The 16,129-nt window shown below is 40.9% G+C and overlaps 1 protein-coding gene across 1 annotated transcript; it reads right to left on the minus strand.

Moving 5' to 3' along the window:
* Positions 1-14,425: 14,425 nt before the first annotated feature.
* MC5R (melanocortin 5 receptor) lies at positions 14,426-15,403 on the minus strand. The gene has a single exon (XM_075495681.1). The coding sequence runs from the start codon at positions 15,401-15,403 to the stop codon at positions 14,426-14,428; it is 978 nt and encodes a 325-aa protein (XP_075351796.1).
* Positions 15,404-16,129: the final 726 nt, after the last annotated feature.

Here is a 16,129-nt window from a genome sequence, read left to right on the forward strand (position 1 = left end):
AAGTCGATTAGGAGAAAAAAAATCCAAATCAAAATATTTTAACACTATAGTAAGATTTTGCAAGAAACAGTCATACGGGGGAAGAATATCTCCAGAGTCCCCAGTAATGACTGGCTTTTATTTTGTCGCCTAATCATAGGTTATATAATGGTGCATGTAAAATGAAGATCAGCATAATATCATTCATAAAACTGGCAATTAATCAGGCCCTTTAAAGTTCTCCCTGTATTTCATCTTGCCTAGAAGAAAAAAAATGTACGATCAGAGGACATCTGGAACATGGGTCTTCCTTCCAAACATCCTGCCTGCTGCATAAAGATTCACGATACTTATTTATACATTTGCCAATCAACTTCTTAGCCAGAGTCTTTGTATCACACCACCCCTGTATCACACCACCCCTCACTGCTCCTCCCTGTGCCAAAGCCACAAAAAATCAAGGTGTTGGTAACTCCTAATGGCCCTGCAATCCCTGCTCTGCAGACAGAGAAGCTGGCAAAACAGTCTGCACCAGGGGAACTCAAACGAGTATTAAGAGGACCCACTAAAAAAACCTAAGTAAATAGAAACTTGCACTGTACAAGCACTAGCAAGTAAAGCCATCTGTTTGAAAGTAATTCTTAACCAGCTAGATTATGGGACTACTAAAACAATATCCAGACATCACAGATGTTAGTATTAAACAGGAATTTCTGCTCAAACCTAGTTAAACATTAAACGTACACTTGAAAACTTCAGAATTCCTCTAGAACTCGTAATTAAACACTTTTACTTATTTCTAAATTTATCCCAAAGAAGTTCTCCCATCCCAATCAGGAATTATTCTATCATTTATCTTTTACAATTTTATTTGTACAGTTTACCATCCTGATGGTTGAATGCATGTCTGGAATGACAGCTCATCCTTTTACTTGTGGGAATTTAAAAATGAACATTGACAGGCATGAATTTAAGGTGATTTTTAGTATTCCCTTGCATTTTACCTCCTCCAAACTTTGTAATTCATTACTACCTATACCAAATATTTTGGAGGCAGCAAAAATACAAAAAATAACCAAAGCTCTGGAGGATAAGAGATGTAGTAACCGTAATCAATGCAAAACTAAATAAGGTTAATCATGGTTGATTCAAATAAGGTTAAACAATTCCAGGAAATTAGCTGATTAATTAAATGTGTCATGTCACCGCTAGATCTGGATAAATTAATTTTAACATAAATTATTCCATGAGCTTAATTCTTCTTTCTGTTTTTTTATCAATTAATTATACCCTCAATACTTCTCAGTTGAAGCAAAATTTTGTACAAAGCTACTTCACAGGTCAGGCTGTTCACTTGTATTGTGATTTCTGATTCAATTCTTGTGTTAACCTTTGTATAGTTCTGATGTTCTGGTCTTAACCTGGTCTCATGAAAACTTCTAGCATGAACCTCCACGTTTATAAATGTAGGAAAACTTTTTTTGGAACATATTAGTTTATCCTTTAAGAAGAACAGAGTTATCACTGTTCATTAGCTTTCTTGGGAGAGAGGCCTGAACATTTGCTAACTTTCCATGAATCTTAATTCAAAATTTTAAGACCAGAACAGCTTAACATGATCAACAAGTCTGACTTTCATAACAAAGGCCATAAAAATCTCAGCCTGTGATTTCTGCATGAAAATCATTGAGGTATTAATTCCTCACTGTTAACAACTCAGTTTCAGCAAGTTCTTGCCACAACTGTTTTCACAGCCTCTCAATTCATTATGTTAATACAATAGTGGCACCAGACATGAAAATTCACATTTCCATATGGCTGATGAAGAATTTACTCCATTGATAACATCTACACAATCCCTTTACTTATGTTTTCTTGCTTAATTCTAGCTCCAAAATGAAATACATGAATACTGTATGAAGAAGGGGCAGAGATTAATGACACTTTGTGCTGGTTTTCCCTGCAATAGAGTTAGTTTTCTTTATAGTAGCTAGTATGGGGATGGGGCTATGTTTTGGATTTGTGCTGGAAACAGTGTTGATAATGGCCTCAAATTGCTCCAGGGGAGGTTTAGACTGGATATTAGGAAATTTTACTTCACTGAAAGGGTTATCAAGCATTGGAACAGGCTGCCCAGGGAAGTGGTTGAGTCGCCATCCCTGGAAGTATTTAAAGGACATTTGGATGAGGTGCTTAGGGACATGGTGTAGTGGTGGTCTTGGCAGTGTTAGGTTTACGGTTGGACTCGATGATCTTAAAGGTCTTTTCCAACCTATACGATTCTGTGATTCTGTGATAACACAGGGATGTTTTTGTTGCTGCTGAGCAGCACTTACACAGAGCCAAGGCCTTTTCTGCTTCTCACCCCACCCCACCAGCGAGTAGGCTGGGGGTGCACAAGAAGTTGGGAGGGGACACGGCTGGGACAGCTGACCCCAACTGACCAAAGGGATATCCCATACCATATGGCATCATGCTCAGCAATATAAATCTGGGGGGAAGAAGAAGGAAGAGGGGGCGTTCAGAGTGACAGTGTTTGTCTTCCCAAGTAATAGTTATGATGCATGATGGAGCCCTGCTTTCCTGGAGATGGGTGAACACCTGCCTGCTGATGGGGAGTGGTGAATGAATTCCTTGGTTTGCTTTGCTTGCGTGCGTGGCTTTTGCTTTGCCTATTAAAGTGTCCTTATCTCAACCCACAAGTTTTCTCACTTGTACCCTTCCAATTCTCTCCCCCACCGCACCAGGGTGGTGTGAGCAAGCGGCTGGGTGGTGCTTAGTTGTCGGCTGGGTTTAAATCACGACACACTTTGAAAAAAAAAATGACATGAAGAGTCATCTAATATCATTAGGCACGTAAATCTGTCAAGTACAGAATATGGAGACAATGATCCAGCTAAGCAATTTACGCAGAGTACATCTACCCCTTACGTTGGGCCACAGTGCAGAGATCTCTGAAGCAGCCCTAAACAAGCTGGCGCCAAGACTGTGAGAAGCATAACAGGCACTGACACTGCTGTCAGCAGCTGGCTGTTAGACTTAGCCCACATACAATATCATATTTAGTTGGCTAGATTATCTGGGAGCCTCAAGTCAGTCCTCGTGACATATATTCCTTTGTTTTGCAGGGATACTGTGTTTAGTAGTGGCATCTCTAGCACCGTCCTCCTACCTCAGAGTCATCAAGTATGCAAACGGTCCTGCAGATTTCAGAAAGACAGTTTGCACTTCTAAAGAGCAGAGAGTTTTTATGTATTTGCTTGGAGTGGAGACCAAATCAAGAATACTACCATAAATGAACAGCAGGTGCCAGTCAACTACAGATCTTTTCAAAGGAAAACCTGCAAACTGAAAAAGATGCCCTCAAACCATCTGACTGCAGATAGACTAAGGGGATTTTAGACCAGATGGCTACATATAGGAGGAGTAATCAAAGACAGCAGCCTTAGTAAAACTAAGGTATTTTAAAAAGCTTTACTTGTTTTCATCCATCGCTGATTTTCTTTTTCCCACAGGATAATTCATTTTAAATTTAGTCTGTTTCTGCAGTGCAGAGGAATGTGTTGCTGCAGGAGGCACAAGCAATGCTTATCGTTAGCTGCTATGGAAGTCCATGGTTACTTAAGGAAGAAGTTCTCAGCGGACCCATAATACTACTAGACTGGAGCAGTAGATCGGTGAAAGAGTAAAACTGGAAAGAAAACTATTATAAGAGCAACAAAAAACTGCCTCATCTGCAGCACAAACAATACAAAACAGCGGTAGGGGGTCACTGACAGCTAATCAGCAATAGCCCTAATTCCCCCAGCAAACTGGGAGTCAAATGTGCCTTAGTAGAGAAGCAGAAAAGATTCTTAAGTGATTCCTACCCTATACAAGAAAAATAATTTCTGTAGAATAAAAATCACTTCCATTAGTTTTATAAATACCTCAAGCTGTAGCAAAACATTAGCTTAAAACTGTGAACGTCATTAACAAATCTCCAACTAATTTCCATTTATTTGCACATTTCAAGAGCAAGAAATGGCATTTTATATTCTAACTTCCCTTTTTTTACAGAGAATTTTCTAACTCCCTCAGAAAATAACAGGGAGAATTTGCCACAAGCTTCTGTCTTTGCCTCGTTTGTGGTTTTGCCAAGGCATTTGCATAACGAATAATGCTTTTAGACTACCAGCGTCCTTTCTAAGCCCTTGAGCTACAGTCTGAGCAAGCTTCCCTCTGGCACTACTGAGCCCCACACTACAGGCCAAAACTGAAAGAAGGTGGATGTAAAGGCTCATATCAGAGTACCTGGTAGGAATTCCAGTGGCAAAATTATTAAGTTTAAGAATCAATAGTTTGTCAAGTTGGATTACATTGGTCACTTCAAGCTAGAGGTACTTTGCTATATCTTTGTACAAGTGATATCCCGCCTTTGCCTTACAAAGTTTCCCTGTCTGAAAAGTATTTTAAATGAAAGCAGATATCATATTGAAAGTACAGTTAAATTAAAACATCCGTAGGAAAATGCAGAAACTCATCAAGCACAACTTTTAAAGTGTGCTTCCCCTGTGGCCTGGCTTATTAGAAAAGTAATGCCAGTCTAATAAAACCTTACCTCACCTATCCGCTAAGTCCATTGCTAACATCCATGTCAGCAGCAATGACTATGACACCCTTAAGCCTTGAAATCCTATTGACTGTGACTGTTTCAGTTAATTAATAAAGAAAATAGGCTGTATTTGGTTTGTTATCAGAGGACAGTCCTAAGCAGTACAAGCACTTCAGAGGACTAAGGATGCATTGGGAGGGCTTACTAGTATGCAAAGTGCTCTCAGTTTGAAAAAGCCTCCAGATGCTTTCACATCCTGCAAGTCACAGTGTCCCACTCCCTATCCTTAACCTATGTTTTAGCAATGTGTTTATTTATTTATTCAAGATCCATTCATTGCAGTGATCATAGCTGCTGCTTCAGAGGTTTTCACATTGCAAAGAGATTCTGGACCTGTTACAAAGATGCCACTCACTGACCACAGCCTAGAAACTAGGAAAAAAAAAAGGCATACACCCAGTTGTCTTCATCCCCTGAGGGAGCAATCTCATCAGCAAACAGTGCACTGGTATCTGAACACTTCCTCCTGTGCTTCCACTGTGTCCGGGCTCCAGAGGAGAGGAGGAAGAGTCAGGACTGGAAATCCACTGTTTGAGGGCAGGAAACGCCCTGCCTGCCCTTGCAGCCCAGCGCGGACTCCAGAGTCACAGCTGGTACCACAGCACAGGGCATAGCCCTTTTTCTCAGATCTGGTACAGGAGGAAACTAAGCTTGGGACTACCCTACCGCTCCATGTTACACTGTGGATGTCTTTTTGGTGTCTCAAAGCGCAGTTCTTCAGACTGTGTGGTGACTTCAGAGAAGTTCTACTTAACCACAAAGGGACGAGATCAGTATTTTACAGCTCTGCTTTCAAAAATAACTCATATTTAGCTCTCTACCTTTACCCCCAGGGTGATGCTATGCTTCTGCAAGCAATCTTGCAGCAATGGTTTGAGATTTCATTCATTAGTGTTTGCAAAATACTTAGAGACTCACAGAAGGGAGATGCTACTGAATTCTAAATATCTGCTTAATTAGCTCTGTTCAGAAGTTATTTTACCCAGTCAAGCTGAAAGATCAAAAATAGCATAGAAAGGTAAACTGCAGAACAAAACAAAAAAAATCAACTTGGAGATAGTTAAATACCTCCCTATTTCTCTATGGAGGAGGCTTATTATATCTCTTCCAAAGTGCATGACTGTCAGGGCCCCACGGACACCCGCCTCCCAGGACTGGACTGCAGGTGGGGGGGACCTGCTGCAGGCAGTGGGGACCTAGGGCAAGGTCTGGGAGCAGCCTCCGCGGGACCTTTCCTCTGTCAACTCCATTAGTTCATTGTAGATTTCCTTCATTATTATTAGCCATGTTCTTGTCATTAGAAGCTTTTTTTCACAGCATTAACAGTGCTGGCACTTCACTGGCCATTATTAATTCAGCAAAGTTTTAAAGTATGCGTAATTCCAGGTGTCCAGCCTCCCTGGATCTTCGCTGTGGTTCTTCTCTGAGCATTAAACCTTTCATTATTCAGTCCAGTTATTTATTACCCTCTTTACAAATTCAGTACAATCTTCTAACTGACATTTTTAACGAAAGGTCATCTGAAATACACACGGTGTTCCTTGTATCACCTGCCTTCCCCTCTAAAGGTCCACCAGAGCTAATGTTGTACTTGTCATCTATTTACTCATTACGTTGTGCAACAGGCCTTTGATCCCCCGCTCGTCTGTATGCCAGGGCTGTCTCCCATGAGGTAGCTCTAGGGTAGCTTTCCTCTTTTCCATTCCCTTCTAATTAAGCTGGACATGTTTTCAATATCCCCCCACTCTAATACAGTTCCAGTGTATTGCTTAAAATGCCACGGCTATTTATTAATCGCACATGACTGGAGCGCCAGCCATGTGGCCAACAAAACCAAGGAGCTGAAGGAGGATCTGGGAGCCTAAATCTGCCTATCGCTTCTTGTACCTAAAGTCCTTGCACCTTCCAGTTTTCTGGAAGCTGAGCACTTCTGCTTTGGGCAGCAGAGGCAACGAGGGCTACAGACCACAGATCCCATCTTGGGATAAATAAGTCCCATCAAAATTAACCAAAAAGATGTTTGTCCATTTGTTTCACAAGAGGGACTGTCAGACTTTCCCAGAGTGTAACTAAAAGAGCAGGCTACACACCAAATACCATTTTTTAATTCACAAAGTTTTCCTTCAAAAATCCACCTCCAGATTCAGAGGTGGCTGTGCCAATGTCCCTTTTCATAGTGAAAACCTGAATATTTAGCAGCTTCACTGTGAGATGAAAGACCTGGACTTCATTCAAGGACTTACCTCCTACCTCTTCATTTTTTATGCACTTTATGCAGGGACATGAACTGTCATTGGAACTGCACTTGTAATTCAAGTGATTCATCTCTTTCCTCTGCCATTTGAAAGAAGGGCTTTTTAAGCACCTTCTTTACAAACTGTGATTACCAAGCAGGGCACTTAAGCCCAGGAGAAGTCGAAGGTTTAACCTACCTTTTCCAAGTGAGTTAAGCAGGTTCCCTATGAGCTGACTTTGCAGAGACCCCCAGTCAGGGCACTGGATCCTGGGGGCTCACTGTGGACAGCCGGCAGGTTTTCGGTCTGAGGAACGTGAAAAATAAATGTATTTGTTGACACACTGGTTTTCCACTGATGTTTGAAATATCGTTATTTTCCTTTCTAAGGAGGAAGGAGCTAGAGAGCTACCACGTCCTGAATTCCTACTATATATCTTTGTGGGGAGAAGATGTCTTACAAGACAGTTCAGTGGAATGGGATTCTGTCACACCTGGTGAGGGTCTTGCACACAAGACGAAAGTCTTGCAGACTTTCGGTCAAGTTTCCAGCACTCACTAACTCTTTCTTGAAAACTGAATTTGGCACAAATCTGTCTACCAGGACATTTTTTAATACAGCCCAGTCCTCACATCAGGAAAAGGCAATTCATCTTCATCCTCTGTAAGAGTAAAGTGTGAACTTAATACAGATTTAAAATGATTGCTTCCCCAAGCTCCACCACTTATCCACCACTGTATGAGCAGAGAGCAGGAATGTCCTCTCCTTGTTATAGCCAGGGCTTTTTATGTCCTCTGGGAAAAACTTTTGGGAAAGAGCTAGTTTTGATTTCAGTGATATATCTCTGAGCTGAGGTCAATGTTGGCAATGCTAATAATTATGTTGCTATAGACTTAAAACAAAGTTAAAGTACAAGAGTATTTCCTGCTACCCTTTATAAGGAAGAATATCGTGGACAGATTCCCCTGACTTTAAAAAGCACAAGGAACCTGTGAAGCGGAAATAATAGTAAGGTCTATGTAAGGCTATCCCAGCGCTACTGGGATAGTAAGGTCTATGTAAGGCTACCCCACCCTACTAACTGCTGGGACATAGAAATTCAGGGATTTAGGTCCTGACTCAAAACCCATGCAAAGCTTTCCAGAAAGCAGTTCAGAGCAAAGCTATGACAAACAAAAGGCATAATACAAAGATGATAGGTATTCCTAGGGTTATTTTTTCAGGGTAGGTGAAGTAGGTACCAAGTTTCTGTGCAAGATACAGGAGCCAATGAAAAACCTAATTTACGGGCAACACCACCTATTGCTTGCCAAAAGTAACTGTCCCCTGTTAAAAACTGGAAAACTAGAGAGAAAAATTAATCCCATTTTCTTTGTGGGTTTTTGTTTTGGTTTGTTGCTGTTAATTAGGGCACTTATGCAACAGAGCATCAAAAAAGTTCATTTGGTGCCTTTGAAAATCATCTGGATCCAGCATACAAAGCTTATAGTTCCAATTCTCGTCTTGCTTTAATCAGGTGTAAAACCAGCCTAATTGAAAGGAGAGGAGTGACGAATCACCATCTGGAGGTAGCTGCGCAAATTGCATTCTTACCGCCCTTCTCAAAGAAATGATGGGCTTCTGGGAGAAGTTTGTGCCTGAACTTGGAGTCCCTGATCCTCAGCCACCCAGAGCATGGCTGGGACACACTGCAAGGCCCTTCCAGCCTCTGTGGCCAGGCTTCCTTCCCATCAGAGGTAGGGAGATGGAAGCTGTGTCCATCAGATGAGTTCTGCTACAGAGCTGGGACATGGCCAAGGCATGTACTTGGACCTGGAAACACAGAAGCACTCCTAAGCACCATATTTTTGGCATATGTTTTAGATGCTGGTGTATGACCAAAGCCCTCACCATTGAAAACATAAGGCTATTTAGAGAATAGAGAGTGTGTGTTCCTGTGAGCATTTGCAGAGAGGGAATTCTTCTAGAGATCTTGAAATTTTCCAAATTATGGAGCATGCTGTACTAAATGAAAGTATATTGTTACATACTGCTAAGAAAAGAATAGAGAACAAAACATGCGGCATCATCTGGCACTGTGGAAATTTAGTTTTCACCTATATCTGGATTCTCATATGCTTATCTGGTCCCCCTGGGTCAGAAAGAATACAGTAAACCTAGGAAAACAACATGAGGACAACAAGGTATGAAAATACCAGTAGAGATTAAATAGCCTAGGATCCCTGGCTGGAAAAGTGAAACTTTATAGGGGAATATAAGGGAATAGGATAATGAATGGCACAGGGAAAGCGAATGGGGACCAGTTATTTCTCTTCTTTACAACATAAGGACTCAGGGGCATTGAAGAAAACTTCCAAGCAGATGTTTTATAAGACAAAAAAAAATCATGTTGCCACACAACATATCTAAACTTTGAAATTTACTGTCACAAGATGTTGCAGATGAGTATAAAGGGATCCAAAAGTGATTAGATAAATTCTTGTAAGAAACATTCATTGAGCGCTATCAGTCACAAAGCTATAAATAAAACCTCCTGCCCAAGAAGTCCCTAAGCCATAGCTTGCTGTAAGCTGTAAGGGTATTCCAGAGGATTACCATGCACATGTCCAAACTTCGTATAATTCCCTTAAACAGCTGCTCTTTATTTTGATGGAGACCCTTCACTCTCAGTGTTCAGTACAGCCAGTCACGCGTTCTTGGGGTTTTTTAGGCAAGCAGCTCAAGAAGAAACTGTTCTAGGGATAGTGCTTAAGGAACAAGAATTTAAATTTTACTAAACAGTGTGACAGGTGCTAGGGGAACTCTTTGTTCTGTCACACTGATTCACTATCATTTTCAAAACCTCAGGATGCAAAAAGCGCTTGAGGTTTATTTCTTCTACTTCAGATTTAGACTGTTGCTAGTTTATTCACAGGTGGAGGAAATATGTGAGAAACAAGCTGCAAATTGGAAAGCAGTGTAATGAATAACTGGATGACAAAGAGCAGAAAGGTTAGGGAAAAGGAAACTGTACATCCTCACGTACATTCCGTTTGTTGATGTCGTTTGTGATTATACTCTATATTTTGGGCTAAGAACTCATACACATGTAGGCATGTATGTAAGTATAGACACACACATACATACCTCAGATTCTCTTTTTCTGTCCTGTGTGAAGAACAAGCTGGATCCAAGGTGCACGCGGCTCAGGTTGTAATACGTGATAAGATTAGAAAAGGAGGGAGAGCATCTCATGTGGAGATAACCTAGCACAGAGACTTATGCAGGCAGCTCCACCGCAGACTGCATGACTCTCCATCCCTGATGTGGGGATCCCCATTTCCACATCCATGTTCCCATATCTTATTCACCCACCCTACCGAACAGGAAGGGCACTGTGCATGCAAACCAACACAGCTGAAGACTGGGACCGTCCATTGCAATCCCTGAACACAGCAGTGGTCACCATGAGCTGGTCTTCTGTGCAAGAAGCTAACCAGCAACAGAAGAAGGATTTACTGCAAGAGAGGCAAGAGAATCCCCAACAAGGCTTTGGAGACAAAACAGAGTCCTTTGAGATTTCAGAGAGCAGACTGTGTGAGGGAGTTGGTTGCTTTCCCACAGATGTATAAACCTTTTCTGCCTTCTTAAAGTTTGTGTGTGCAGGAAATTCCTGTGGTTTCTGCACTTATTTTGGACAGGATTCCTGAAAAATGCAACTAAAGTCTCCAGAGGGCCACTCAGAGAAGGTTTTCTAAGAGGAAAAGCCTAAGCAGTGGGAATGTGCAACTCACTCTCAAAAGGGAGTTGGACACCGGTTGCATGGAAGTTGCAGGCCTGTAGGTTGTAGAGCTGAAAGCAGTCACCCCTCCCAGCCCAGATCCAGAAGCGGTAGTACTCAGCAGTTAGAGCCCCTTGTGACAAGCTTGTGCCCATCTGGGAAGCAGGGCTGGCCCAGGATCACAAACATGCTCCTCTTTGCTCCATTCAGTTATGGCTGTTTTGTGTTACAGGAGATGCTAAGGCTCTTGGAGAACTAGTATTTCCAGGTACCTTATTGTGGCCTTGGCCTGGAGAAAAGATTCAGATTTTCCTGGCGCTAGTATAGGATCATGCTGGGTATAGGATTATCCAGGCAATGCCATCATTTGCAAAAGCCAACCGTCTACTTCAATCTACTAAAGCAAGCAAAACTTAGAGCAACATATGAAGTACTTCAGTGTGATCTGGAGACAGAGCAACATGCCTACCGTCAGCCACCCTTTGCATTATTATAGACTGAAGAATCCAGTCTTCTGCTTCACTAGATGAAGTTCTGGTGCAGCTAGAAATGTTGGGGGTTTTTCTTAATATTCTCCCTGCTCCTATTAATCTACTTAAAATGCAGGTGTAATTTCACCACCCTTGTGAGTTTATAGAAGTTGACCCCACCTGCAACAGGAGGCAGTTCAGAATAATTTCTTATTAAAAACTAAAATAGTGACACACAAGTTAGAAGCAGTGAAGTGTTCAGTCATCACAGCAGCAGTGGGCAATAGAAGTTGGTTTTGGAGCTCTGGGACAGAAATAGTGTGATTTGAACTTCTTTCCAATGACTGTTACTAAAGCATAAATGACTGGCAGTGTAAGCAAGAGTAGTACCATTAGCTGTGGGGACACGGTGCAATGACAGCCTAGCAGATAATTTTTTCATTACTGTCCTTTGACAGCAAATTTCATACTTACACAATGCTTGCTTGTCCCAATCTATCAGAATACTTAGTGTTTTCCAAGCTCTGGTAGAAGTGAAAGCACGCTAAACGTTGCTTTCATTCTGTGGCTAAGCAGGAGAGAGAAACAGATTAAAACATGTCATGGCCTCAGAGAGACACGTATTTTATATGCATTCCTATAGTGTAAACAGCCTTTTTTTGCAGGAACTGTTCTAGCCTGTTCTTGAAAATACTTTCATTTTCCCCTTAAGCTGTCTTAGCTCCCACCTGTAGAGCTTATAATGAGGATGTGATGCTGACACCTAGAGGAACATAGGTATGAATGTAAATACATTGTATGAGTCTATAACTCTCTTTCATAATGTGTTTTTTAATAAGGCGTCTGTTTAAATTGAGAAGTGAAAGCCTGTAAGGCAATATTCCCTCTGTGAATAATCTATAAGGTTAGCGGACACATTACAATGAATAACCAATAATAGTGGGGTTTCCAGCAATCCAGTTTAATAGCTTGTTCATATGTCTGTGTTTATACATCAGATAAACTTCCAACAAAAAAAGTAATGTACAATTCAAGAAAATACCCAAAGCTATTACAGTTTTGGCTTCCTCTTTGTTGATTTACAATTATGTACGAGACTGTCTTATTTGCAATACCCGGTGAAGATTTAATGATTTATTTATAACATCAGCTGGTGCCTTTCACTATGCAATTGAACTGTCTCCTTTTTGCTATTTACATTCATAGTAGCAAAAGCCCACTCTTAGGTGCCATTTGTGGATAGGGTTAAGAGGTGGACTGAAACAAGGCAAAATTCTCACTACTGACCACAAACATACCTCTGAAAACCCATTTTCAGATATAGCTGAAGGAAGGTTCCAGCACCTAGTGCACTGATGTAACCATTATATTTACAGTCAACATAATAAGGTGTCTCCACTGAGAATAACATTCCCACTCATATCAGCGGGAGATATGTGCAGGCTGGAGGCAGTATATATTTTAAGCTGCAGCAGACAAAAGGAATAAGGTGCTAAAGATGCACCCTACTTATCCTGCCAGAGACCTCCAAAGCAAATGAAGACACAAAGTATGCTATCTTTCTAAATGTGTGGAGGAGAATATTTTACAATTCTTCTTACACAATAGATTAAATTAGGAGGGAAAAAAATGATAATTTTATCATAATATACAAACTTTTTCATAGAACCACAGAATAACTTGCGTTGGAAGGGGTCTGTGGAGGTCACCTATTCCAAATCATTCAAAGCAGGGCCAACTTCAAAGCTAGAGTCAGCTTTCAACTTAGAGCAGATTGTTCAGGGCTGTGTCCAGTTAAATTCTGAATATCTCCAAGGATGGAAATTGTACAACCACTGGGCACCTGTTCCCATGTTTGACCACCCTTATAGTAAAAAAATTTTCGTAACACTTGATCGGGACTTCCGCCTTGAAGGTATAACCTAAGGCCCATTGAATCAATCATAGTCCTTCTATTGACAACAACAGTTTTAGAGCATCCCTAAACCAAGTATAACAAAGGTTATTCTTTCAGCTTTTTGGAATAAATAATTCATTTTTCCAAGCTATTTTCTGATATCTAGTCAGTAGGGTACCACTGCTTGAAATATTTTCACAGCTTATATCGCTGTGCAACATATGTACCATCCATTGGCATCAAGAAATCAATGCCACAGTTGCACTTCCTTCATCGGTGATAAATCCAATATTTTGCACATTACACAGCTGTTGCAGAACAGCATGTTTATGAGAGCATGACTAGATGCAAATTACACAAAAGGCATGAAGGTTTCACCTTAGAATCCTCTCAAGAAAGACGAAAACTGTTTGTTTGGGGAGCAAAAGTCAGGACTCTCTGCTATAGCTACATGTGTCTGAGTTTTTGAAATCCCTGGCTTGCCATTGCCTGCTATGCCTTCTGATCATCAAACTTGTTTTGTCTCTCCCAGCTTGAAAGATGCAATCTACAGTACAACTTCCTCCAGTAACAAAAGCTACTCCTAGCTGAAACGCTTTTCTAATGTCTATATAAAGACAGCCACTCACCCAGTCTTTCCATCTCCACAAAATGGTACATAACTCTAGAGGACATGTACCCTTTACTTCCCTAGCCCCAGTGAATAAAGAAAACAGACAAACTAGAATCAGCTCAGTCTTCATATTCAGCCTTAAAATCTACCTATGGTACATCCTACCCCACAGTGATAAGAACACATATAGTCAGATATGAAAATCTCATGGTAACACTGTCTTCTTAGGTAATACATATTTTATTACAGTAACAGTCATGACTGGAATACAAGACTGCTGATATGTGCATATATGTTGGTTATAACTGTTGAGCGAGGTATGTGAACCCTGATAACTGGAGCTACTTCTCTGATTTTATGTCTTCAGAAGAAAATAGCAAAAAAACCTGTTAATTCTGGGCATCAAAATAAGCCATGCTGTATCTAGAGAGACAAAGAGTATCAAGAGAAACACACACAGAGAGGTTGATGTGCTCATTTGTATGGCAGGTCACACTCATTGCATTTGGCAGAAAGAAAAATAAGGCTTTCCCTGTATAATCCTCTAAAAATAAGATCCAGTCTTGAGCAGGGTAAATGAGATTCAAAATATTCTTTCTCCCCGTAATACAGATGCACTGAGTAGCTCCTACCACCAGTGTGAGAGAGGTGCATGGAGGGAAAGAAAGGTAAAATCACATATTAAAAAATGGTTTCTGATTGCCGCAGAAATCACAATAGCTGAATGGAGAAAGGTGTTCCGTAGGCATTTCAGCAGAATTACAAGATGCGGCAAGATGTTGCATTTCGATTCTCTTCCCTGGTTTGGCTTTGTTTTCTTAATACTTGTTTGATAACCCACAGACCATTCTCAGGCTATAGCAACAAATTATCTCTTTGAAGGTCTTCCTCATTTCCTGGCTACGAAAGGCATAGATCAAGGGATCAATCACTGAGTTGCACATAATGAGAATGAGGTACATGTTGAAGTGAGACATGAAGCAAACACAGTAGAGGTTTTGAGGGCAGGAGATCATAAGGATGAGATGAAGGAAGAATGGAGCCCAGCAAACAATGAAGATGCCAAGAAGCATAGTCAGAGTGATGGCTCCCTTCATGCTGGTTCTTTGACGGACAGAGTTGTACCCAGGCAAAGCAGCTATTTTCTTCACGTGAGTACGAGCCAGGAGGAACATATGGATATACAGCGAGACCATGAGGAACAACATGGTAAAAAACATAGTGATGAGACAAATGATCACGTAAGTTGATTCATAATAAAGAATGAAGATAATGCCACAGCCCGTGCAAAAGGTCCAGATGCATGCAATAATAAGCCCTGATCTTTTCACTGTCATGATGTTGTGATAACGCAGGGCATAGAAGATAGTGATATACCTGTCTACTGCTATAGCCAACAAACTGCACATGGAAGCCACCACAGATATGCAGATCATTGAATCAAAGACATTGTCTATATGACGGACAAAGGCATCTTCCATAATTATGTGTCTATTGTTTATTAAGTATATCGTTATGGTCTCCCAGGCATTAGACACACTAACCAGCATGTCAGCCACTGCTAAACTGCAAACAAAAAAATACATGGGTGAATGCAAGTTCTTGTTCTTAACTATTGCACATATAACTAAGATATTTTCAAGGAGGCTTACAATGCCCAGAGTTAGGAACACCTCAGCCGCAATGACCACTTGCTCACATGGCGATGACTTGCTCTTGACAGTAGGCACAGTAAAGTTGCTGCCAAAGGCACTCAGGTTTAGTTCAGAAACATACAGTTGAGAGGATGTGTTCATCTCTGGAAGCAAACGCGTTCTGTTCTTTCTGAGGGACTTGCCAAGGAGTGCGGTAAATGCATTTTCCAAAAGGCAAAAGACCCTGCCAAAAAAAATATAGCATGACGAGAACAGGCAGAAGTTGATAAAACAAATATCACCCATTTCTGTTTAATTTGGCTTGTACACATCCTGCCTCTTCCACACCATATTCCTCTACTGATCCTAAATTAACCTCCGATTGGCTCAGAGTTTCTCTACCCATCCTTAGTGGGAAATTAAAACCACAAACTAACGAAGAGATTCATGCACTCTTCATTCATAGTTTTGTTTATTCTATTCAGTCCCCCAGAAGTGAGCACAATGTCCTGGAAATTCTGCTGAACACCAAACAACAAACAGTTTTCAAAGTCTCAGTTCTCAGACCCCAGAAATGCAGGAGAACATAGCATTAGGTTCAGCAGAACCTGCTCACTTGAATACAATATATAGACGTTTGAATTGTTGCCACAATTAAGAATTGAACATTTTCAGTAAAGGATTTAAATGCTTTCCTGACCTTTGTACTTCTTTAGTTCGCATGAACTGTGTTATGAACAGCTTATCTGTGCAATACTAACGTGCTCACTTAAGAGCATAGTGGTAAACACCTAACCAAGGCAAATCCATACATTTCAGGATACACTGAGGTTACAGAATTGGTATGGGTGGAATTCTGTCATAAAAATAAGTTTTCTATTCCAGATC

The sequence above is a fragment of the Mycteria americana genome, chromosome 2 (assembly GCF_035582795.1).
Source record: "Mycteria americana isolate JAX WOST 10 ecotype Jacksonville Zoo and Gardens chromosome 2, USCA_MyAme_1.0, whole genome shotgun sequence".
Taxonomy (NCBI): Eukaryota; Metazoa; Chordata; class Aves; order Ciconiiformes; family Ciconiidae; genus Mycteria; species Mycteria americana.

What these genes read in the sequence shown, in the direction of transcription:
- MC5R (XM_075495681.1), bottom strand. Translation starts at nt 15,403, where the DNA reads ATGAACACATCCTCTCAACTGTATGTTTCTGAACTAAACCTGAGTGCC.